Consider the following 25,974-nt stretch of genomic DNA (forward strand, 5'->3'; position numbering starts at 1 on the left):
CAAAGACTAATAAATAAATAAGACTTAAAATAATATTTGGCTTTGTATGTGTTCAAGGTAATTTCCATTTGGAAAGCAAACAATAAAAATAACACTGTCTTTTCCAAACAGAAGATACTTATGTTTGATAACATCTAGTCAATGTATAGAGTTTGCACTATCACTGTTCATTTTCAAGTCTAATTAAAAATGAGAGTTTCTGATTTTTAAAACACTACAAGACTAGTTTCTGATTTGAATGTTAGTTTTTAATAATCTTAAATCTCAGAATTCTATTATTTTCCTCCCATTTTGCAGAGAAGAGCAACAAACACCTTGGCCATCACAAAGTGATTGGAATTTAAATTCAGGTTAACAAACTATCTTCATTTACAAAAATACTATTTTAACTTCATACATTTCTAAGTATATTTTTAACTTATGTCCAATCTTTGTTTTATTCATCAATTTATAGCCTCCCGTTACAACCTCTTATTGTGTTTTCCATTCCTGTGTTTTTCCATTACTTCAAAAATGTGTTATGCGTATTCAAATTTGCTTCAAAAATAAGTAACTATTTTCCAGAACATACTTAGCATAAAATCTTGCACTAATAACACTATGGAACATTTCTATTAAAGAGCATACCTTCATACATTTATGAATATTTATTGATTCCTTTTAACAATATAGTACATATGCTTATGCAATTTTTTAGTTAACACAAATATAAATTGTTTACATAATTAAAAGAAATAAATTATTTAACTAACTAAAATTATTTAAATTATTTTTTAACTAACTAAAAATAAAACTTTATTTAATAATGGTTATCTTTGTGCATGATAAGGCAAGTCAAGGCAATAGATTGTGATAAAGTAGTGATATGTATTATTAAAAAATTACATCTTTAATACAGGCACACTGTGGTGGTTCATAGTCAGTCTTGAGATTGACATAGTGAAATTCAGCCCATATCCAGTAACTTCAATATTCAGTTGTTAATTATTGATATAGGTTTACTTCTTTTTTCCAACATTCTTACTAACCCATTCCATTCCATCCTGAAATAAAAAGTTAATTTATTATAATTAATAAAATGTGTTTTATGTAACGCTGATTAAAAACTATATCAGATTTTATTTCTATAAACATTATTCTAATCTAAATTGAATAATGTTCGGAATTTGCATAACTATACAGGTAGCCGCACTAATATTTTGTTGTAAGAGGGTTTTTTTTCAAGGTCCGATTGGTCATGAAATTAAAACCACAGTGAAAATAAAAAAATGTTATTTGTAACAAGTACTTACATAGTTACGCTATTTCTCTACATAGTTGCCACTCCGATTTAGACATTTGTCGTAGTGTGGTACCAACTTTCCAATACCCTCATAGAACGGAACCGCCTGTGTTTTCAGCCATGTTTCTACACTGGTCTGCAGCTCAATGTCTGTGCCAAAATGCTGTCCTCCTAGCCAGTGTTTCATGTGAGCAAAGAGGTGAAAATCAGATGGAGCCAAGTCCGGGCTGTATGGTGGGTGATCAAACACTTCCCAATGAAAACGCTGCAGGAGCTTCTTTGTTAGCTGCAGTGTGCGCCCGAGCATTGTCATGGAGAAAGACAATGCCTGATGACAACATTCCTCTCCGCTTATTCTGAATTGCCCTTTGTAGACGTTGAAGAGTCACACAGTATGAGGCTGCAGTGATGGTCGTGCCACGTTCCATGAATTCTACCAAGAGAACTCCATTCCGGTCCCAGAACACAGTAGCCATACACTTTCTGTTGGAGAAGGTTCGCTTGCACTTCTTTGGTTTACTGGGAGAATGAGAATGCATCCACTGTTTGCCTGAAGAAATCGAATAACTGCACGCACATTACACTTGGCGGGAGATGCTATTGTTGTAGACATGTTCACGTGCTAGCTGCGTGTTCAGAACTAAACGAAGTGACATGGCGTGATTAAAGGCCATACTAGAGACGCTGCGCAAAGGTTCATCTGATTTTTGCACAGTTTTTTATTTCACGACCGATCGGACCTTGAAAAAATATAACCCTCGTATATCATAGTCAGCAAAAAATGTAATTATTAAATCATAAATTTCATTATTGTTAGCCTTCATCTGAAATTTTGTAAAATAAACTGCACAGCTGGTTAATTAGTAAATCTTGTGTAACTTGAATCTACTCCTATAATACACTATAGAGATAAATTGTATTAACATACTGAAATGTTTAATTTATTGTTAATTCTTGTTACATGCAAAAGATTTTGTTGATGTATGTTAATTTTTGGTTTATTGTATTGAAAATAAATCTAAGATGCTCAGTATTTGTAATTTTAAGTAAAAATTTAGTTATTATTAATTGCTAGCAACTTGACACATCACTGAAACAAATGAAAATGATTAAATATTTAAATGACTGCTTTCAAATTAATGGAACTGAAATTCCAGCATCTTCTGTTGAGCATTCTCTATTACTATGTTTGATAAGTAGTGGTTGTCTGTCTTAAAAATTTTAAGAAATCCCTTAATGTAATCTAACATTATGTTCTACTAAGGTAACGTTTCTTCATTTAATAAGATTTTAGTCAAACTTAATATTTTATTATATAAGTTCACATGCTGAAGTATGTTGAGATCTTAGGTTTTCTATACTGAACAAAACAACCCAAATACAAGTTTTTATGTAAAAAAATTTGTACATCTAATGTTGTTGAATCTATGCTCTAGTGATTTGAAAAATTTGATTCTATTGTTTTTAGTGCCTGTATATGTTCCTTGAATCGCTGTGTGGATGAATTCAAGAGACATTATTTGGGGCTCATTTTCACTTCCTTATTCGAAGTAAAGGAAGTATTGTGATCGCAAAAAATTTTGGTTTCCAGATTTCAACGGAAATATCCACTTTGACCATCCCTGAAACCATTTTCACTAGTTTCAGCATGACATCTGTACTTACATATGTATGTACATATTTATCTCGCATAACTCAAAAACGATTAGTCGTAGGCTATTGGGAGTTCCTCGATGCAGTTGCGTTGTTCAACCAGCATCAGTAGTTTATTAAGGAAAAGACTCCTACTGAGCCGCAGTAGGAGGCTACCTTCGGGGAATGGTAGGCCTCGGCCAATAGCTCCAAGCGCTATAAATGGTTGACAGGTACTTGCTGGCATTCAGTGACCTAGGTGTGGCAGCAAATTGCTGTCCTTAGATTTAAGTTGACACAATAAATTTTATATATATGATAGTCATATTATTATAGTATAGACAGGGTGCACCTACCCAATTTAGTTTAATGTATGACAAGTGAATGGCTGGATGCAAAAAGCTAATAATGTATTTTACAAAGCTTATACCATTCATGCTATTAGGTTAGCTCTAGAAGCTAGATAAGGTATATTAATAGCTTAAAACTATTTGAGGCACTGTAGCCCTTCATGGCACAGACATTCAGTCTTACGCTGTAGGGCAATCAAATGGGGTGGTGGTGGGAGAAATTACTATAAATGTTTTGTTTTTAAGCTTATTTGCCACAAACCTTTTTTAAAGTAATAACTCTAGTACCTCACAAGTACCTTGATCAAAATATTAATACATAAATTTAATAATTACAAATAAAATTAAATAGTTTTAATAACATCTTCAGCCTTATAAAAATTGCGTTAAAGAAAAAATAATTTCTATCTAGCAAAAATCACTAACTGCTTGCTGATGTGGGAAGAAAAAATTGTCATTTACTATTACCACCTACTTCCAGTTTTTCTTTCTTTCCAGAATTACAATTTGTTCCTGGTTTTGTAACTGGTAACAATTGTTACCAATTACAAGTAACTGATAACAATTTATAATGAAAAATGAATACAAAATCAATAAAAATACACAAGAAATATAATTTTTTTAAATATTAAACAAATAAACACATCATAGACAAAATACATGTATACAGGAAAAAATACATGATACAGGACATTTCCTTATATTTTTTAAGGTTTTTAAGATAGTAATAAACAATGATTTACTCCAAAAAGTCTAATAATTAGCACCAATTCAGTCTTAATCAATCAAGTCTTATTAAGGAAAAGTCTAATAATTAGCTCCAATTCAGTCTTAATTATCTTATTAAGGAGAAGTCTAATAATTAGCTCCATTATTTTGAAATAGGTTTTTTAATATTTAATCATTTTTAAGTATTATGACATTTTGTAATGTTAACCTAGTTTGTTTTTTAAATGTTTTATTAAACCACCAGATCTAAAACTGTAAACGCAAAGTGTTACACTTACTTCTTTTAAAATTTTACTAGTAAAAATTAAAAATAAATAGATAATTTTTGAATAACAACAAAGTTCAACTGAAATATTTGAACTACAAAAGGATTCACATAAAAAAAAAAAAAACAACAAAGCAGATTAAATTTTTTTAATAATATTAGATTATTTAATGAAATTAATGGGTCTTTACTTCCTAGGTAAAAGCATAAAACATACAGAATTTACCCAACAACTGCATAATTAGAGACTTTTGCAATCTTAGTTCAACATGTTTTTAATGAAACATAGTTGTATGTACTTCAAATTACCAAATTTTTTTAGTAATTATTTCTTAAGTCAGTTATAGAATAATCAGTTATAAAATAATTATTTCATGGAGCATGTTTATTGTTCTAGTATCTAATGTCAGACTTGTCAGAAAGGATTCCTACTGGAATCAACCACATTAGTTACAAGAGGTTATTTTATTCTATTTCATGAACTCAATTTATTAATAAACTTAAATATAAGTTGAAGTTAATAAATCTGGCATGGTTTTTTTAAAATTATGTATAATTATTAAAAAGAAATAATAGTAGTGGAACTAAATAAATCAGGACACTTTTTTCTATTGCCAATCATAGCGAGATATATTGGGTTTATCTAGTGAAGCAGATGTATATAGAAAATCTATGAATATTTAATCTAAGCAGCGAGTGCTTAGATTAATAGTAATAATCTGATAGTAATAATGGTAACGGTTCAGGTGGCTATAAATGTTAAATTTGTAATTAATGGAAATTTTGCACTGTGGTTCATAGTAAGAATGAGTTAATATTCAACAACATCCTCCACAGCGTGTTCATTTCAAAGAGACTACAATAACCATTTCAGAAACTGCAAGTTACAAGAAACTTGGGGAATATTACCTACTTTTTACAGTATTAAAAATATGATATCTGTATTTTTGATTCCCAACCATTCACACAAACAAATTAGTAATGGTAGAAAACACTTTTTTAAACACAATTCTTACTTTTATGGTATTTTTGGAGAGAAAATATAATAAAAAGTTTTTTTTGAGACAGTTTTTCTCTAAACCTAACCTACAAAGCACTACACAGAATTTAAAAATGTTTAAAAATGCAACGTCTATTTTTTACTAAATTTTTGGGTAGAATTCATGATTTTAGGGCTTTTTTTATTCTTGTAAGTTTCTTTTTAAATCAAACTGTACACATGCAACATCTCATTAATGCTGGTGTTTGTACAAGCTGGCTGTTACATTTACAACAATGGTGGACATTTTTGGCATTTGTTTTATTTTTTTAATGTACAGCATTTTGATTTTGTTAATAGAATAAGTATGCATACTATAGTTAGGTCTTGGTGTTTATAAGTAATTAAATAGTGTTTTCTTTTAATTTTTACTTTATGTGGATTAATCATTTTCATTTCATATATGACAAAAATTTTAATTTAAGATAAAAAGGTACTTGAAGAAAATGGCTATTCCATAGTATTATGTCTTCATTGTAATTTAAATCAGTCAGTACATATCTGCAGCCTTTATACTTGATAATTTTTACAACTTTAATTGGTTATATTACATGTTTTGGATGAATTCATAAAAATGTATAAAAAAGTCCCAAAATAATGTGTTTCACTCAAAAATTAAATAAAAAACAGTACTTGGAGTAAATTATTTTTCAAAATGGCAGATATTTTTTAAATTAGCTGTAGTACTTTTAAGGGCTAGGTTTAGAGAAAAATCATTCAGAATAAAATATCTTAAAATTACATTTTCAACCCAACTATCTATAAAAGAGAATTGCCATTTTAAAAAAATAATGTTCAGTCAGGACATCAGGACATCATATATTTGCATCAGAAGTGCAAATATATTTTTAAAGTCCTCAAAAAAGTAGAAGGTTCCATGTTGTTACTGAGGTGCCACTGATGGCCTCTTTGAAATAAAAGCATTGTACTTTTGAAGTTTTACGGTTGTACTAACTTCTTCACAGTAAAAAATACTTAGTGTATGTCAAAATATACTTCTGGTGCAGAAAAATAGGTTTAAAAAAGTAAATAGTTGCAATATTGTAATTTTTCAGTTTTTTTATTTATTTCCAACAATACTAGGCTAAAGCACTTTCAAGATTACACCTATTACATGAGAAATTCATTTCATATCATTTAAAAAATATCAAACTTAACTAGGTTTTAGCTTAAACTTGGACATGAAAAGCGAAGAAATCCATCACAGTGACCGGCAATATGGTAATGCTTTTTTCATGCAAGAATAGGTAATTATTTAGAAAGATGACATACATTCAAAAGTCATTAGTTTTTCAATTTTATCATCTGTTTGTTGTAATAATGATGATTTTTTTAAAGAATGAGAAGGAAATAAAAGTCAATTATGACAAACATTATTAATCAAATAACTATATAATCTATTCCAATAAAAATGGCTCACATACAGCATTAAAAAAGCATCATTATGATGCCTTTCACCAGAGTTGTGTACCTTGTAAGTTACACAATCCCTTCACCAAAAATTTTGTAATTTGATATTTAAGTTAACACAGTACCCTCAGCAAAAATTATGTAATTTGAAACTGTACAAGTATAATACATATTATTTTCAGATTAAGTAATTGGATATTGTGAACAATTATTAACTCAGTCTACCAATCAGCCGATTTAATATTTACAGTTTATTAAACAAAGTTAGATTATGTTTGCTGGTACAACAAACAAAAGTTTGTAAAAAGTTCAGAAACTCATTTAATTTTATTTTTGTAATTTAATCATGTTAACGTTTCATTACAATCTACAATAACGGAAATCAGTCAACACAAATTTCAATGAAGTATATTTAAGAATGAATATTCAAACACTAGACATGGATTATATGAAAAAGAAAAAATGTAAACACAAGAGTAGTGATATAAATTCAAAACACTACCCTCGCTGCTAAAGAAATATGTAATATTTTATCTTTCATCTGAAAATCTTTAAGTTAAAAACTACAATAAAGCGATACGTTTTTTGTGTATTTACAATAAGCATGGTGAAAACACCATGTGCCAAGATTATTGACTTCTGAATGCACATTATCTTTCTAAATAATTACCCAATATTCTGACAAAAACTTGATCTGGGGAAAAAGGAATAAAATTATGTAATTACCTCTGTCTTGATTTATTCCTTTTTTTAAAGTGATTTTAATTTAAAATTCTTTACTGTAAAGTCATCAGTATTGTTGGCTGACATTTTTTGTATGTTGTTTGGAAAGTAATGACGAACATCTGTATGTTCTGTATGCGGCATATTGTATTATAATTGGCTAAAAATACTAATAATTTTATTAAATAATTATTTCATTTTACAGTTTTAATTACTAGACTAAACTGTACAATTATATTACTTTTTTATTCAAGCAATTTAATTACTTACCTTTTTAATGAAACTTCTATTTAATAGAGAAACAGTTTTAAGTGGCAATACCTCTCAATTTCAAAAATAAATATATCATTAAGTTTTAACTAAAGCTACAACTCACAGTGCCAAAGGGCTACTTTTTGAAATTTTATCTTAGCAGGATTACAATGTGTCTTAAAAACAATATCTATACCTTTATTCCTTCACCAATTGTTGCTGAACATGCTTGAATCTGCCATGGCCTGTCCTTAATTAAATGTAAGCTAAGGGCTTGGGCTACATCTGCTGCTGATGCAGCGTGCAGTAAATCTTGTTTATTTGCATAGATCAGTAATGGAATTCCACATAATTTCTCATCAAGTAGTAATTCAGATAACTCATAGCCTGTCTCATCAAGTCGTTTTCTGTCAGCACTATCAATCACATAGATCTAAAAACACCATTTATTGCAATGTAAGTATAATGATAGATTAAAGACCATTTACAATGTAATATTAATCTGTTTTTTACAGCATTTTTTTAATGGATTTTTCTTTTAAGTAAAATTATAGTTTATAATCAACTTAAATAAAAACTCTGCCTACATATTTTTTTTAATTTTTATGTCCTCAGGAACGTACTTTAATGAGCAAGACAAAATAAATGAAATTACTGATAAATACATGAAGAAACATGTTCATCAGTTGTTACTGCATTGGCAGATACATTCAAAGGGTAAAGTACGCTATCTGAAAAATTCTGTCAAAAAGGACCGTAAAATTACTTATTTGGAACAGGAGCAAATTCTGTTCTGATGAACATCTGTTAGGAAATATTCTGGAATGCACATTTCAGTTCACGTTTAATCATTTTTGCAAACATTTTATTTTGCAACTGCAAAATAAAAGACTGCAAATTTCAGTTCTTCAATTAAAAAAAAAATGAATATTGTCTTTTGTATACAAAGCGATTTCAATAAGCAGTTTCGTGTGGACCAACCTAGGAGATATAGTCATCTTTTTTGGATATCACTCTCCAAACACAGAGTGGGAAATTTTTTGTTTTTTCTTGAAGAATTGGGAATGGAAATTGTTAAATTCAGAGGAAAAAAGGTACTCCTCTCAGGAGATTTTAATGCCAAATCTCCTGAGTTTGCGGGGTCTGTCCATAACATTAGAGGTCAATATTTGTCAGAAAAAACCAATGCTCTGGGCCTTAGGTGTATGAATGTTGATGAACCAACCTTCTGGTGTAATAACGCATGCTCGGCAATAGACCTAACTTTTACATCAGAAGAACATGCCATTTTCTGACCATTTTCTTATTGCTTATGATATTATAACACAACCATGCTTAGTTCGAACTATGAGAACAGTGAATTCCATAAAGGGATGTTCCTGTTCGCTGAAGTTATTAGCAGAAGAAATGCGCATATTACTGACCTGGAGGATTTAGTTTCAGTCATAATCAACGAATGTGAAAAGGCATAAGTTACGGTGAAGGTACCAGAGAAGCGACATGCTTACTGGTGGAACCCTGATTTACATACTTTACGTAAAAAAACATTGTCGGCAATAAGAACATTACAACAGGCGAATAGAGGAGACTGCCAAGTACCAAAAGACAATGCTAGATAAGCATACGTCAGAGCTAGAGCTGTCTATAATGCCACGATAAAGCTAGCCAAATGTAAGTGTTGAAAAGATCTGTGCCAGGATATTGACAAGGATCCATGGGGTTGTGGTTATCAATTGGTAACGGGCAAATTGGGACAGCGGCTACCAGTGATTGTTGAAGAACAAGTATGAGAATTCGTGAAGGACACTATTCTCCAAGCATGAAGATCTGATCAGAGAAGAGATTATTGTTGAGGATGTACCCCTGTTTACAACGCCCGAATTAATTGTGGCGGGTAAAAAAATGAAGCTAAAAAGGAGCCCAGAGCCGGAAAACATACCTGTAGAGATAGCCAGAATATTGGTGGAAAAGGCTCCAGTTACTCTCCTCGAAGTTATGAACAACATGTTGACAGGTGAACATATTCCTGTGCAAGTTGTTGAAAAAGTTACTTTAGGCGAGGTTACGAGGATATATCAAAGACACAGGAGGCTTTAGCCCTAGCCAATACGGCTTTCAACTTGAGAAGTCTACAACAGCGGTGAAACAGGTGATGCGTATTGTAGATACCGCTGCAGCAGTTGCAGAACATGCAATATTCCAGTGGTTTAGAATGCATTTAATTCCCTTGGTTGGGGAGCTATTTTTGAAGCATTGAAAGAGAGGAAAATACCTGATTATATGTGAAGAATGATTCAGAGGTACCTTCAAGAGAGGGAATTGGTTTACTGTATGGGCTGTGGTGATCTGAAGTTCACAATCTCAAGTGGCGTCCCTCAGGGCTTGGTATTGTGCTCTACTCTCTGGAACCTCGTCTTTAAAAAGGTTCTAGGGTTGGCTTATCCAGATGGGGTAAAACCCATAGCTTTTGCGGACATCCTGGCATTAGTGGTTACTGCGAGGAAAGAGGAGGATGTGACATCAGCCACAAATGCGGCATATAGTATTTTGTCCATTATGTGAATGGACAAAAATGAAAGGTCTTAGTATATCTTATAATAAAACAGTGACAGGAAGTAGAGCCGATAAACCGAGAAGGATAAACCGATGACAGGAAGGAGAAGAATCTGAGATATTTCTATAAGAAGTGTAGAAGGCATCATTCAATCTGTAAAAAATATTAAGTACCTTGAAATATGGTTAGACCATCGAAGATCATTTACTCACCACATTAAGGAGACTCGCACGAAGGCGGAAAAAATTACCAAAACCCTGAATGTGTTATTAAAAGCAATGACCAGACTGACAGCATCAATCAGATGACTATACGCACATGTGACAAAACTCAGCTATACTATATGGTACAACTGCTGTATGGCATAGGGCGCTGAACATTTATAGAAATCGGCAGCATTTGGAAGGGATCCAACGGAATATTGCCTTGAAGATAGTGTCACCATACTCCTCCATATCCACCAAGGCTCTCCTGGTGGTTACTGGGGTCCCCCCAGCACAACAGATGGTGTGAACAAGAATAAAAGTTTCTGATGGGATGAGTAGAGAAGACACTAATCAAGAGCTTATACGCGAAGAATGCCAAAACAGGTGGAGGACCTCTAAGAAAGGGGAGTGGACTCATCGGCTTAAATGCGAGATCAGACCGTGGCTTGGGAGGAGATTTGGTGAGCTCAGTTTCTGGCTCACCCAGTTCCTGATTGGTCACAGTTTATTCTAGGCATATTTGTTTGGAAGGAATAGGGCAGATAGCCCAATATGTCTACATTGTGACCAAGGGGAAACAGCGGAAGATATTTTCTTCAAATGTTATAGATGGGAGAATGAGAGAAGACAGTGTACTGTGGTGACATTTCCGAGTGATCCAGATAATGTTAACTGATATGTATAAATTTTTGGCTGTGTCAAAATTCATTACTGGGGTTTTAAAACAAAAGGAATAGAGTAGGGAAGGGTGGATAGCCCCAGTTGTGAGGGCCGACATTCTTAGGTGTGCCGGTTTCAAAGATCAGCTGGGGACTCCAGGGGTCCATTAGGTTGGATATATAATGCGTCTAAATATAAGATTGAAGATTGTGAACCAAGACAGGTATTATTAGAGATAATAGAGAAAGGTGATAATAAAGTAGACCAGGTTGAATGCAAATTGGCACTCTATCGCCATCAGGCGCAACAAAGAGAGACTGGCGAGGACGCACAGGTGTGTGCTCCTAGGTGTTGTGTCCGCATACAGGACAGTGTCCTATGCCGCCCTGTGCGTGTTATCGGGTACACCTCCTATTGACCTAATCGCAAAAAAGAGGGTGGAGAGGGCACAAGGCAAGCCAGAACAAGAGGTCAGGGATGCTGTTTGTAATATCTGGCAGGAAAGATGGTCGCAGGAACCTGTGGGTCAATGGACGAGAATCCTCATCCCCAACATCAAGCCATGGTTGTCGAAAAGATTTGGTGAGGTTGATCATCACCTATCGCAGTTTTTTACAGGACATGGTTCCTTCAAAAACTACCTGCACAAAATAGGCAAGAGAGAAGAGCCAATTTGCAACTACTGCAACGAGATAGATGATGCTGAGCACACCTTTTTTGAGTGCAATAGGTGGGACACACTTAGACATAGTAAGGCACTCACAGGTATAACTCCAGAGACAACAATAGACTACATGCTAAGAAGCGAGTCAAACTGGAACAATTTTGCTAGTTTTGTTTGACAAGTTGTTCTACAGAAATACTCCGATGAGAGAAGAGAAGGTGTTGGCTAGAATAGGACTGGGTGGACAGCCTTGCTGGTGAGATCCAGCATGCTGCGGTGTGTTGGCACTGATGAGCCACCAAGGACTGTTGGCACTGATGAGCCACCAAGGACTCCACGGGTAACAGTCAGGTAACAGCACACTGAACACTGAAGGGACCCGGCGCCGCATCGCGGCGAACTGGGTCTGGCGTGGTGTCCAAAAGGGCAATATTAATAAAGAACTCTCAAAAAGAGCTAATCGGTAGGCCGACCTGCCATGCCGGTATATAGCCGGTAGGTGGGGAGGCCTATTTGAGTTTAAAGACACTCCCCTGGGCGGCGTAATACCAACAAGTCGGTCCGGCCCAGGGGAGCTGAGAGAAAAAAAAATAAATAAATAAAAAAAGGTTGAATGCAAATAACTCACTGGGTTTGGTCTAGTGGTGAACGTGTCTTCCCAAATCAGCTGATTTATTAGTCAAGAGTTCCAGCATTCAAGTCCTAGTAAAGTCAGTTATTTTTACACAGATTTGAATACTAGATCATTGATAACGGTGTTCTTTGGTGGTTGGATTTCAATTAACCACATGTCTCAGGAATGGTCGAACTGAGATTGTACAAGACTACACTTTATTTATATTCATACACATCATCCTCATTCAACCTCTGAAGTATTATTTGAACGGTAATTACCAGAAGCTAAACTGGGAAAAAAGGTTGAATGGAAATAAAAGAAGATAACGGTGATAAGGTAAAAGACTGAGACCCGAGACTGGCACTACTAGAAGACACAAATTGATGTAACAAGAGACTTGAGAAGTGGTGAAGAATCGACCAGAAAGGAGGAAAGACAGCCCTCTGTGGAGCCATCATTCATCTGCGCTCGAGCACATGGGCGATGGTGGTGAAGCACAAGTACTCTTGACCCTCTGAGTTCAAAGGCACCCCCGGGGTTGAGCTATGTTTAATTCCTGATCCAACCCCAGGTGATGAGGAATGGTGATTTAGGAGTTTTAGTCAGTAGGGTGTGGGCACATATAGACTCTTATAAAAATATCTAGCTGAACCTGTGTGAGTCCAACACTCTCCTACGTGTGGGGGAGATGTAAAAGATATTTTTCCACAACAGACAAAAAAAAATTACGGCACACCTGTTCACTACTGTCATGATGCGATGAATCATTTAAATAACATATTTAGTAAGCAATGGATTGATCGAAACAAACCAGTAAAATGACCACCTTGATCTTCCAATCTCACGCCAGCAAACATTTTTCTTTGGGGTTGTATGAAGTTATTAGTCTATTCCACTCGTACTGGCACACAAGAATTGAGACATCATATAATAGAAGCTAGAGCTACTATTAGCAATAATAATGATGCTATTAGACATGCCCAGCTAACGTGGATTAGTCAAACTGAACTATGCACTGAACAGAATGTTGGCTGCAATGAGCAACTGCTTTGAAGAAATGTTTGCAGCTTTATCAAGTAACTATTTTGATATTTAATTATCTTTAAAAAGGACCAAAAGCTACATGATTTTTATTTTTTTAAATTATTTTTTTATTCATTTTTTTTCTGTTATCTCTTACATTTCTATTTCTTTTCATTTACATTATGTCATTCAAACATTGATGAAAACTGTTCTGTTTAAAATCGCATCACTTTTCCGATCCAGTTTTTATGTTTTATTTCTAATTAAGTTGAACTTCTCAAATCTGAGTTTAATTTTAAGATATTTACATAAATTTTTTTCAGAATTAAATAGTCTAGAAAGTTAACTAGAATTTTTTTTTGATTATTGGTAAATTTTTTTTATTCCAAACCTAAAGAAACTAAACTGTTTCTTCTTTTACCCAGTCTTTCTTAAAACCTAAGTGAGATGGAGGTCTGGGACCACTTTTATTCAATTTCTTAGATCAAAAACCACATAGAAGCACCAAATTTACCATTCAATTGTATCTGAAGAATTTTAGTACAGTTTAATTTCACAGAGGGACCGGAAAGCAGGGCTAAATGTTCAGCTAGCCAAAACTTGCTAACAAATCGTTTTCTGATCTACATTTATACAATTTTTTTTTCTTAATTTCGGCTATAAAATCATCTCTCAAAGATTGCTGTGCAATTTGTAATCACTCTGTATATTTAATATGTTTATGGCTATGCTGAATAAGTTATAAAATGAGCACCTCATTTAGTAATGTCACAAGTAAGCTAGCCTATCAAAGGATTTTTCAGTGGCTTGTGACCTCATGATTATATATTTTTAGCCTAGCCTAAAAAAAGGTTACAAAAATGAATTATTTATTGATACTACATTTTACATTAGTAATCTCTATATATAAAAGAGAATGTCCTGACTGACTGACTCATAATCAATATACAGCCAAAACTATTATAGATAGAGACTTGAAATTTTCAGGGTACCTTCATATCTTTAAGTAGGTGTTAGTACACTAAGAAAGGATTTTGCGAAATTTTGATCTTAAGGGGTTCAAATGAATAATAGATAGTATTTTCAGTATCGATTTACTTGGATGTCGAAAATATTTGTGTTTTAAGATCAATCAATATTGAATGAATGGATTACGGTAGTAAAATCTATTAATAATTACATTTTTAAATTTAATTTAAAATTATTATTAATGCTGTTATTTATTGTTTATAAACATTTAAGAAAAAATTGTATGATTTTTTGACGGGCATCATCATGTAAGCATGTTCTTTCTTCTGGCTCTTGTTTGTTGGTGTTGCTTCTTCCTACCAATCGTTTATAAACATTTAAGAAAAAAAAATGTCATATGATTTTTTATGAGTCAACAGGTTAGTATAGTGTTTCAAAAAGTGAATAAACATGTCAATTGAAAAGATAACTGTCAACGACACGTTAATAACCCAAAGAGTTAAAACTTATCAAAGGAGATGGTGCATGCCTGTTCCAGGCACTTTATTTTCACTTATGAAGAACGATGCCAGGAGGTACAAAACACAATCGTTTTGTATGTGGCTGATCATTGGATTGACTTTGCTCATATGTCTTACAAATCTTCAGATGGTGACAATTTCCAACCTGTGAGGCACATGTACGCAAAATGTCAATTCATTCAGTCTACAGTGGTTATTGCAAATTAGTTGCAGCTGGTAAGATTTTTCCATTTTTATTTGAAGTTTATAGTATTTTAAAAGAAATTTTTAGTATTTATTTTTATAAGTTTTTAGTATTTATTAGTAGATTTTTAAAAGCACTGGGCCTGCAAGGGCTCGAATAGAAAAAAGGGTAGACTTTTTTTTTGGGAGCCCGCAAGTAACTATGATGATGAATGATGATTATGAGTGATAAGAACAGGAGTTCATCATCTTTTAAACATAGCAACATAATAAGCAAAAGCATCACTCCAAAACATTCAATAAATATGTTTAAAATTCAAGTATCGCATGGACAAGGCTGTGATGGGTAACCTGCTGTAATGTTTAATATAAAAGTAATGCTGCTAATGATTATGATAAACTAATTTATTAAATTATTTAATTATATTTTATTTTATTTATTTATTTAACTTTATTAAATATTTTATGACTACGCATACGATCATAATAACCCTTAATAAACTTTCAAGTTCTCTTGATATCCCAGAGATCTATATGTATTTACAGAAGGTGAATCTTAAAGATAAATTTGTTTTTTTTATGATGTACACAATACTAAAAACATTTTTTGACTGAATCAGTCTTATTTATATTAAAATTTGTTTAAGATCTCTATACAAACATGAATAAAATTTGCATTAGCTCATGACAGTCTACTACATACAAGGTAAGACAATGAAGTAATAAAACTGCAACATGCATATGTACTCCATATCTGACCTTGATTCTCCTGCCACAATGAGTCTAAGTGGCACATCAATGGAACTCTGCTGTTTCTTTTTCTGTTAAATTCAATGAGAATGTCAAGACAACTTACAGTTAGCTTCAGAAGGCTTTTGAAAAAGATTTATGTCAAGAGCACAACTTCTTCATTGGCATAAAACATATTCTGAAGGCAGACCAAAAGTTGAAGACAATGACTGCAGTGGATGACCATCAACTCAGTGACAGAAGTCAACGCAGCTAGGATGCATGAAATTGTACAATCAGATTCAAAATCAACAATGAAAATGATTGTAAAAATGACAAAAAAGGTGATGTCAGTCAGGAGACTGTTCGCCCAGTAATAACTAATGATCTGGGAATGGGAAAGATTTGTTTAAAAATAGTACCCAAACATCTCACAGAAAAATGTGACAGTGATCTTTTGGAAACGGAACTCAATCCAGAATATGTGAATTGTGTTATCATCCCAACTTCCACAGGGGAAGACATCCACCTAATGACGATTCCAATTGCAACACCACCCACCTCGTTCCTAGTCCTGATGGGTTTTAATGGAGATCATCTTTTGAACCACTAATTGATTAAATATCACAGTCATCAGCCAGGCCTCAGTTGGGATTTTTTCAATGTAAATGCCTCAGTACAAATTTACATTAATGAATTTTAACCCAGCCTTTGCCTTCGCTGTAGGCTTCTTTTAGACATCTTCTCTGTCCTACATCATTGCCCTCTGAACTAGCTAACCAAGTTCGCAGAAGCACGTGCCTAGTTCAATACTTTAAACAAGCTGTGAGTGACTGTAAATTCTCAAACAAGATATACAAGTCTATAATGGTAATAATAATGTACACACCAAGAAATGTTGATTGCAACAATGAAATTTAGACCTAGTTCTCTTAATGATCTTAACATGATCAATTCTAAGCCTTTAACTTAATTGCAACTATGGATTCCGGTTTGGTCCACCAGGGAAGACAGACCTCTTTCTCCCACTCAGCTCCATTGCAGAGTCCCACGTGACATTTACTTCATCACACAGTAAACTACTCTCATCAAGATCGTGCTACATCTCTCAAGCTTCAAGGACAACCGTGCCCTCAGCAGTGCAGTCACCATCCTGCCAACAGGAATACTGCTACTTATTCCATTAACCGCCCTCAAAAAGGCACTACACCTGTTGGCTGCGTGGATTACCATACCCCTGGTAGTGCAGTTGCCATCCCACCAGCAGCAATTCTGTTACTTTACTTCTAAACATACTTCAAACTAACCAAGGCTTGATGCCAATGCGCCTATCTCCGGCTAATCAACTGTCCAGGCAGACCCTAGCCACCCGGGCTACTACTCTACTTATAGCCCTTCAGCTGATCTGTGCAGTGCGAGGAAATGGAGGAAGCCAGCCACTATGGTCCATTCTCTGTGAGTCTTCCAATTGATCCGTAGATCCAGAAAGGAGTTTACTCTCTCAAGCTCCCTAACAACTTTGGTACATTCAGCTTCTTACCGGGGACAGACATAAAGAACATGGTGTGTCGTATCAGTGATCCTACAATCCGGGCAGAGGCTCAAGTCGACCAAACCAAATCTAGCCAAACTTTCCCTAAAGACACCATGTTCCAAATTGTGTTATCAATAGTGATATTAGAATTTGTTCTTCCCTATGATCCAAAGACAAAACATCAAAGTTGGAAATAGTGTTTACAATGATCACCTAAAGCAGCCATATTCAACTTTTTTTTTCTTTTGGGCCAGTTATATTTGTTATGTAAAGAAGTACAAATATAATAGTGATAGTACAAGTATAAATGTGATTTTTGACAATGAGACAAACTTAATAATTTTAAATAAATCAGTTCATAATTGCTACATTTTACTCTTAATACACCAAGATGTGAATTGGTAAGCCGGTTTATATAAACATTTCTTGCATATTTCAATTTAGAATAGATAATGTTTCACAAAGATATGTTGATGTAAACAATGTGAGTAACATTTGTGCACATTTTTGTTCATCCTTATATTTTTCAGGTGCTAAATTCCAAAATTCTACCTACTCCTTTCTCTCCCTTTTTTCTTTAAAAATAACCTCCAGATTTGTATCGTTTTTGAACTTAATGAATTCATCAAATAGCCTTCCATAGTCATACCCAAATGTGTGACAGTAGCTGTTTCTAAGGGCCTGGAATTCTTTAACAGCAATAACAATCCTTAATATTTCTTAAATCTTGAAATCTGCTTTTATTCCTTCGATAAGGCACATAAATAGCTTGAAATGATTGTATAGGTATCTCTTCAGATACCTATATTTGTATTTCTTCATAACTCTGAGCTTCTTTTCAAAGGCAAATGCTTTATTTGCCATTTGCGAAACAATTGTATTTTCACCTTGTAACCCAAGATTTAAATCACAAAGTTTGTAATGTCGCATAGAAAGGCTACAGAAGACCACAAACCATGATTGTCAAGCTCACTGTAAACTTTATTGTTTTTTGTACAAATAAAATAATTTTATGACGTAAAGAAAAACCAGATTCAAAACTTTTCCTCTGCTTATCCATCACACCAAAGCAAGTAAATGTATGTTACCATAATTACTAATAATTTTTTCTCAAAGATTTTTTTTTGTGGTTTAATTCTCTGGCTCAAATATAATTTACTATGTTAATAACAGTTTTCATCGCGATATCTACTTTTTAATAGATATATGTGCCGTCAAGTTTTCTTTTTTAATAAAACTTAATTGATGAAAGACTTTCAAATTATACTTTTTTTTTAATAGGGAAACAAATTCCTTTTCAGATCCGTCCATTGAAAGGAATCCATCAGTGGATAAAAAAACCAATTCTTTTATTTCAATATTATTATTCTCTAGAAATATACTAACATTTCTTAGAAAATGACTACTTCTAGTTTAATTATTCATTGGAAGAAATTTAAAAAAATCTTCTTGAATTAAATTCTGTTGAGTACAATATCTGAAAACAAATTTGGAATGTTGTGATGTTTCTGAAATGTCGGTGCAAGAATATCAATAGCATAGCTAAAATATTTACAATTCTCTAAATATTCTATGATATGATCAAAAATATGTTTCACAATTTGTTTAAATCGTCTAACAGAGGTAGAATCTGGGAGTTGTAGTGTCGTAATTGCTAATATTATTTGAATTTTATTGTTAAATTTATCAAGTAATATGCTGGAAGCATTTATAAAACATTCCTTCACACCCTCTATGTTAGTAAATGGTTTCATATTTATGGCAAGAATGTAACAGATTTCATATGATGCTGCTCTTGTCATTGCTACTTCTTGTGAGATCGCCACTGACTTTAAGCTGTTTTGTCCTTACAATAATTTTCTGAAGGAAGCTAATTTTTCATACCTCATTACACACATGAGAAAAACTGTCATTAAATGATTTGTGTTTCATATTATAATGACAGTCAAAATAAACATTTTTTAAAATGATACAGCCTGCCAACAAATTAAAGATGTTGCTGAACCTTTTTTGTTTAAACTGACAAAATACTCCTCATTCCAACTGTCTTGAAATCTTCTATTTCTTCATCAATTTTTTGTTTATTTTTGGAAGTTATTGCACGTTGTTGAATTATAATTTTTTTTAAAAATAATACGTTTCAAACAGAATTTTTCTTAATACATTCTTTTTGAAATAATAATCAATGGAATTTAATAATAATAAATTTTCATTCACCTAAATAGGTATACCACCTTCACGCAAGATCCAAGACAAATAAATGTTTAAAGTAGAAATGTTTCACTTGTTATTGTTACTAGAGAACTGGCCAGTTCTATACAAACAGCCAAGTGACAGTCATGTCTTGGGTTCACAGTTCATGTACCATTCAACTGATGGCTACTGCCAAATTCAAGTGTTTAGAAACTTAATAACTTTGTGAATGGGATGCATAGAATAGCTTGGTGAGCAATACGTGGCCTGCAGGCTGTCAGTTGAGTATGGCTGACCTAAACCAAAAAGAGATGAAATGTCAAGTGCAAAAGTGAAATCATTCTTGAGTTTTATCGATTCGAAAGCCATTGTTCATAAAGAGAAACTTTATGCCTTCTGGAGAATTAGTAAATTAATATTTGTACAAAGAAATTCTACAAAGACTTTGAAAATGAACCCTATGTCTGTTCAAACAATGCCAATAATTGCATTCTTCATCCTGATAAACCGTATGCTGCGCTGTCAGTACAGGAGATTTGATTTCAAAAGGCATTTCAGCACTACCACAGCCACATTATTCACCTAATCTAACTATGTATGACCTTTTTTCTACTTGTGAAAGTCAAACTCGTGATCAAAGACACCATTTTTAAACAAGCTATGTACAAAGGGCTGTAACAAGGCTCTTGGATAGAATTCCTCAAGAAAAGCTCTAGACATGCTACTATCATTGGGAGAGATTACGAGCAAGTGTAAACAGCAGGAGATTGCAGTTGAGAGAGTGTAAATATCCTACCACAGTTAATTGGTATATAATGTGTAGAACACATTGCAATTAATTAAAAACTTAAGTAAATTTTTTCCTCATATCTCAGTCTAGTTTCACTCTTTTATTGTCTGACCTTGTAGGCGTGGAATGTATGGCAGGACTTAATGTTTTATTTATATTTTCATTGACTGGGTAAACATATCCTTTAGTGTGCTGTAATATAAGCACTGCAGAGCTTCAGGCTTCACTATTTTATCTGTTTTTGAGAGGCAATCAGTATAGTTTGTGAATATTGACTGCTAAACTGAATACATAATGTAAACTTAGAATTTTACATAATTTTTAACAATAGTGTGAAATTTCTGAGTCTTTCATCAAATATAATTTTAAGATTTAATTCAAAGGGATTAAACAGACTTATATACCTTTCTTTAATATCTATTGAAGAAGGGTTACAACTGGTCCCTCAGTGCTTCCAATATACTGGAATGAACCTACAGGGTTATCCTAAACTACATCTTCAGATAGTATTCTTGGCTTACAAAAACAATCAAAATTTATCAAATTTTCTTAAACAACCATAAGTATGAAGAATGAAATTACTGTAAGATTATGGAAGTCAATCTACCCAAGAAAACTGCAGTGTGTAGAACCGTGCCATACCAAAAAAGTCAAAGAAGTTTGGATCCCATTTAGTTTATTGCTAAAATATGCATAATTTTAATATTCGTCATTTAAATACTCTAAATATTCCCTATATAAAAAATAAATTTCTCTAATAACTAGTACTTGCATAGTATGTAATAATTCTTTTCAAGCGACTTTGGCTGATGTGGTCATTAGCCCATACAATAAAATTGCACCAACATATTTTAACGTCAGTAATCTATGCAAACTTACCAAACATTGTATTGTTGTCATTGATCCCCTTAAATTTTTTCATACACTTCAATTTCCTTCTCCTTGATTTACTTCAGGTGTTTGTGAAAAATTAGGTTGTAAGAGATCTAGAGTGTCATCTTATTAAGAAATATTTGCACATTTGAACAAAGCATTAGATTTGATCCCACATAAGTTTCAAACTGCATTCCTGCTTGATTTATGTCCTTTTAGGTTTGTCAATTTAGCATATCATGAAACTATCAGTTAGTTATTCATACCATTCAAACCGATTATATTGCTTTTGTCTTAATCTAGGAACTGAATTTGCAACTAGGTTATGTTTTGTTTTTAATAAAACATAAAAACTAAACTTTATTTGAATTACTTAGATATGTCAAGATTCCAGATAAATCCAGGTACTTTTGACTGCAGCAGCAGTCAAAATTTGGATTCATTTTTCACAGATAGGTAAGAGGTAACTCAGTTTATGTTTTAGTCATATTGTTGTGCCTAGTTTCACTGTTTTGGCAAGTTGTTTTCAGAATACTCGTTTACAGATACTAAAGTACTTTTTGCAAGTTTTTTCTGACCAAAATTAAAAAGCATCACATGAAAGCAATAAGATTTAAATCTATTTTTTATCATTTACAATATAATAAAATAAATAAAGAGTAATGAAATAACTTTTTTCTAAATACTAAAAATGTATTATCATATTTTATTGTACTGAACAACATAAGTACAAAAGAAACCATTTGTTTATTTTATAACTGAACAAACAAGGTTTTTGTCTACTAAATATGAATGGATAAACTAATCAAACAAATGTCAGTCATTTATTGGCATGTATAATATTTTATTTGTGATTCCAACAAAGATTGTTGTAATAGACTGACTATGGAACTCATAATTTCAAAGTTTATGTAAAAATTATAAAAGACAAATGAGGTCTGAATAAATTTCCAAAGTACTGTAAATAAAAAATTGAAATACCAGTATTGAAGATAAAAAATAGCATAAATTTTAAAATAACATACTTCAAAACATTTTCCGTTATCTTGGCAAACACATACAGAACTCTTTCCTTTTTTCACTAGAAAATAATAGATTTTTGAGATCAAGGATCTAGGAGAGGTGATACAGCTTATTTACCAGATAGTTTTGAGAATGCAATGACATGTATGACAGAATAAGTGTCATATTTTCTTTACACTAATGTGAATTTGTACATGTCAAAAATTAATTGGGAAGGTTATATCCCAAATTTATGAATTTCCCTATCAGTTTTAGGGGTGGGGAAAAATATCTTTAATTTTTACCCAAGTCTCATAGATTAGAATTTACTTCAATAAATAATCAGTCAATTATTTAATATGCGTTTTAATAATAAGTCACTCAACTAATTCATGTAAGGTGGATTCCATCCAATACATGGTAAACACACATATTTCTTTCTCAAGTTCTTAATAGATGAATAAGAAGTTTACCTACTAGTAAATTTAATATTACATTATTAATTGACCAAATGAAGTGAGGTCCTGTTTTAACTTGACCTTTAGACACTTAGTCTGTTCACAGTTTTGGCCAATGAATTTTCTGATTTTTATGAAATTTTGCAGTGAAGTTCCTGTACTAATATTGATTGAATAATCTATGTGTAACTGATTTTTCATAAAATTTTCTGTTTTAAAATTTTATAAAACAGAAAATTTCATAACTGTACTATTTTATGGATAAGGAAAGGAGTGGCTTCAATTGCAGTATGGAGCATTAAGGAGAGGAAGTTTTCATCGCCTTCCATTTGATTTCCTTTCCACTCCTGATGTGATCTACTTCCATCATCACTCACCATATTTTTACTATGTCTGTCATTGACTAGATAGATGTTAGACAATTCAGTCACTGAGTAATATCTATCTTGATACTAATATATGCTTAGTACACTATCCTTAATCTTACATTGGTTTCTGAAAAATAAAAAATACACAAAAAAAAAAACAAGTAATAATACCTCCCCTAGTACACGTCAGTCAATATCCGATTCTCTAAACAGATTGCTTTTGATAGATATTAACATAGGAGGATTATATTTGACACTGGTTAAATCTTTCAACATCAATTGCAATCAACAACTCCATTTTTTAATATTTTTTACCTTATTAAATGAAACTAGTTTCAACTTAATTTATTAAATTCAGTATAAGATGAGAAAGAGCAAGTTCTGCAGTTCATAAAACTACAAGAAATAATCAGTGATACTCACCAAAATATCAGTATTTTCAAAGTAATTTCTCCAGTAAGGTCTAATTTTCCTTTGTCCACCTATATCCCACACATTTAATTTAAATCCATCAGACTGCACTGATTTTATATTAAAACCTTGTGTCGGTGTTATATGAGTAATATCTTCAGATGCAAGTTTTTTCAACAGAGTTGTTTTTCCTGCATTGTCCAACCCAAGCAACAATATCCTCAATTCTCTATCAGGAGATGACTTTAACTTACGAAGAATTGATAACAATCCCTAAAAGAAGAAAAAAAAATAATAAAACAAACATCTGTGTTACAATAAGTAACTTTTATTACAATAATATTTAATATTAATAAAGTAAAACTGTACCAGATTGGCTAAGTAAAATAAACGAATAGAATCTTTGCATACTGGCATACTAAATAATACCAGATAGGTTACTTCGTGACCCATCCAGTCTTTTATTAATACATAGTATACAAACTCAAGCAATGACTCAATAGAAGGTACTAATGTAGTCTTTTACAAACACTTATCACACAAGAAAAAATAATCTTATTTTCATAAGATTGCAAAAAATGTTGACAACATTGTTATACAAAAATTCCAAAATATAATTAATTTTTGGAGTAAAAAAAATTAACATTATATTTATACAATATTTTTATTATATTTACAGCCTTTTGTTTTATTCACAAGTTCCATTAGAGTAAGACTATTTAAGTGGAAGACTTCATTTTTTTATGCCTATCATGGTGATGGATATGTTAAAGAGTTAGTTTGTTTTCCAATTTACATTTACTAAAGCACAATTACTTTTAAAATCTTTGTTTGTTTTACTTCTTATTGTGTTAGTATTATTGGGCTATATAACACTAAACAAATCTCCATCATCTACATCTGATACTTCAGATAGGCAATTTTTATTATACAATAGATCTGCACTCTGTATGTATATGTTATTCCATTCAGTAAACCTGAATATTTAATGTAAAACTATCAATAAAGCATTTAAATGCTTTTAAATATACAAATTTTTTATTAAGTAATTAATAATTACTGATAGTAATTAATTTTTAATATCACATATATATTTAATGAGAAATAAAGATAATTATACACAATTTTCTTTACTATTAAATAAACGAAGAAAACTGTAAATATTCATTTCAGATATGTATAGCAATGTTGATGCATCATTCTTAATTTTTAAGTTTTTTTAACAAACAAAATAAAATGGGAATATTATTCGGTTAAGTAAATCACATATTAAACTAGTAAAAAATATTATTACATTCAAAAAATAATGATACAATTGAATCACCAATAATGTATTGCAACTTCATCATTATTCATACCTACTAACCAAATGGTGTAATATCATCATTATGTCACACCAGTTGGTTACTCGGTTAAAAACAGTAAAACAGCACAAGTAAATCTGAAACACTACATATATATATTTAACAAAGAAAGCTACAATCAAGCACGGTAAGAAACAAGACTGTTAGATATGGCCAATATTGATTTTTTCCCACAACTCTAAATCAGTTCTAATGAACTTAAAAATTATTCCCAATGTAAAATGAATTTACCATTTAAAGATTAGTATTTAACCTTTAAAATATCAATTACAAAACAATTTATTATTAGGTAAAAAACGGCTAAATATTATTGTCAAAATAACCGGGTTTAAGTACGTATACATAACAATAAACAAAACCAGTAGTGCCATGACACAACACTAAATTATGTCAAGAGTTTGGACAAATGCAAACGCGTTAGTAAAGAGAACAGCAAGTACGATTTTTTCATCATTATAAATTTGAAAATGAATCAAATTAATTAGAATATATTTTTAGCAGTAATAGTTAAATTTTCTTATACTTCGTATATTTTCAAGTAAAGAATCACAACAACAGTACTGCATTATTTAATATTTAAAGCCAGCCATTATCATGTTCAGATATAGCAAATATATATTACTAATAAAACTATTACTAATTACTGTTATAACTAATACTGCATTCTCTTAACATTTTTACTAAAATGTGTGTTATTAATTGAATGTAACGGTCGATACCAGCACAGTTTCAGTTCAACATACTCATCGTTGATTAGCGTAACAAAATATTATTTGTTAAACATTTCTTCAAAGAAAATTATTTTAGGTCCAATTGATGTTTTTAGTTAAGGTTGATATAGTCAGACTGTGAGCATGCTACAAAAATAAAATACTATACTAAGCAGAGCTTTTTTGTTAGGAACTGTTAAAAGAGTAACTTTCTGTACCAACTCAAAAATGTTTGATCCTTATTACGTAAATTTGTGATGACTTACGTCTAGGATGAAATTATAAAACCCTTTTAATTCTGGGCAATAAGATGAACCAATTTTCTAAATATTATAAAAAGTCTAAAAGACGTTAGTTTGAATTAAACTGGATCGGTATGTCATAAAAAATATACCATAGTTTTTGTTAAAAACAAGTAGTTCGTTATTGAAAAGGATTCATTTTCAAAACAAATGTAAATTGAG

General features: G+C 32.0%; 2 protein-coding genes across 3 annotated transcripts in view; one reads left to right on the forward strand and one right to left on the reverse strand.

Annotated features, from left to right (window-relative positions):
• The window catches only part of Rbm13 (RNA-binding motif protein 13), a 279,868-nt gene that overhangs the window by 200,878 nt on the left and 53,016 nt on the right, over positions 1 to 25,974 (forward strand). The window lies entirely within an intron of this gene.
• On the reverse strand, positions 642 to 25,170 carry LOC142318169 (ADP-ribosylation factor-like protein 3). 2 transcript variants are annotated; one of them, XM_075354713.1, is made up of 4 exons: positions 25,032 to 25,170; positions 23,449 to 23,709; positions 7,879 to 8,115; positions 642 to 1,043 (listed from the first exon to the last, which is right to left on the reverse strand). In XM_075354713.1, the coding sequence occupies exons 1-4, from the start codon at positions 25,032 to 25,034 to the stop codon at positions 999 to 1,001; spliced, it is 546 nt and encodes a 181-aa protein (XP_075210828.1). In that variant the 5' UTR covers positions 25,035 to 25,170; the 3' UTR covers positions 642 to 998. The 2 variants fall into 2 exon arrangements, with proteins under 2 accessions (XP_075210828.1, XP_075210827.1); XM_075354712.1 differs by lacking the exon at positions 25,032 to 25,170 and adding an exon at positions 24,803 to 25,006.

The sequence above is a fragment of the Lycorma delicatula genome, chromosome 1, assembly GCF_047948215.1.
Source record: "Lycorma delicatula isolate Av1 chromosome 1, ASM4794821v1, whole genome shotgun sequence".
Lineage (NCBI taxonomy): Eukaryota > Metazoa > Arthropoda > Insecta > Hemiptera > Fulgoridae > Lycorma > Lycorma delicatula.

What these genes read in the sequence shown, in the direction of transcription:
- LOC142318169 (XM_075354712.1), bottom strand. Translation starts at nt 24,823, where the DNA reads ATGATGATATTACACCATTTG. An exon ending in TGATGATATTACACCATTTG is followed by an intron (nt 23,710 to 24,802) that starts GTTAGTAGGTAT and finishes TTCTTCTTTTAG; the next exon opens with GGATTGTTATCAATTCTTCG. An exon ending in CAATTGGTGAAGGAATAAAG is followed by an intron (nt 1,044 to 7,878) that starts GTATAGATATTG and finishes TTTTTATTTCAG; the next exon opens with GATGGAATGGAATGGGTTAG.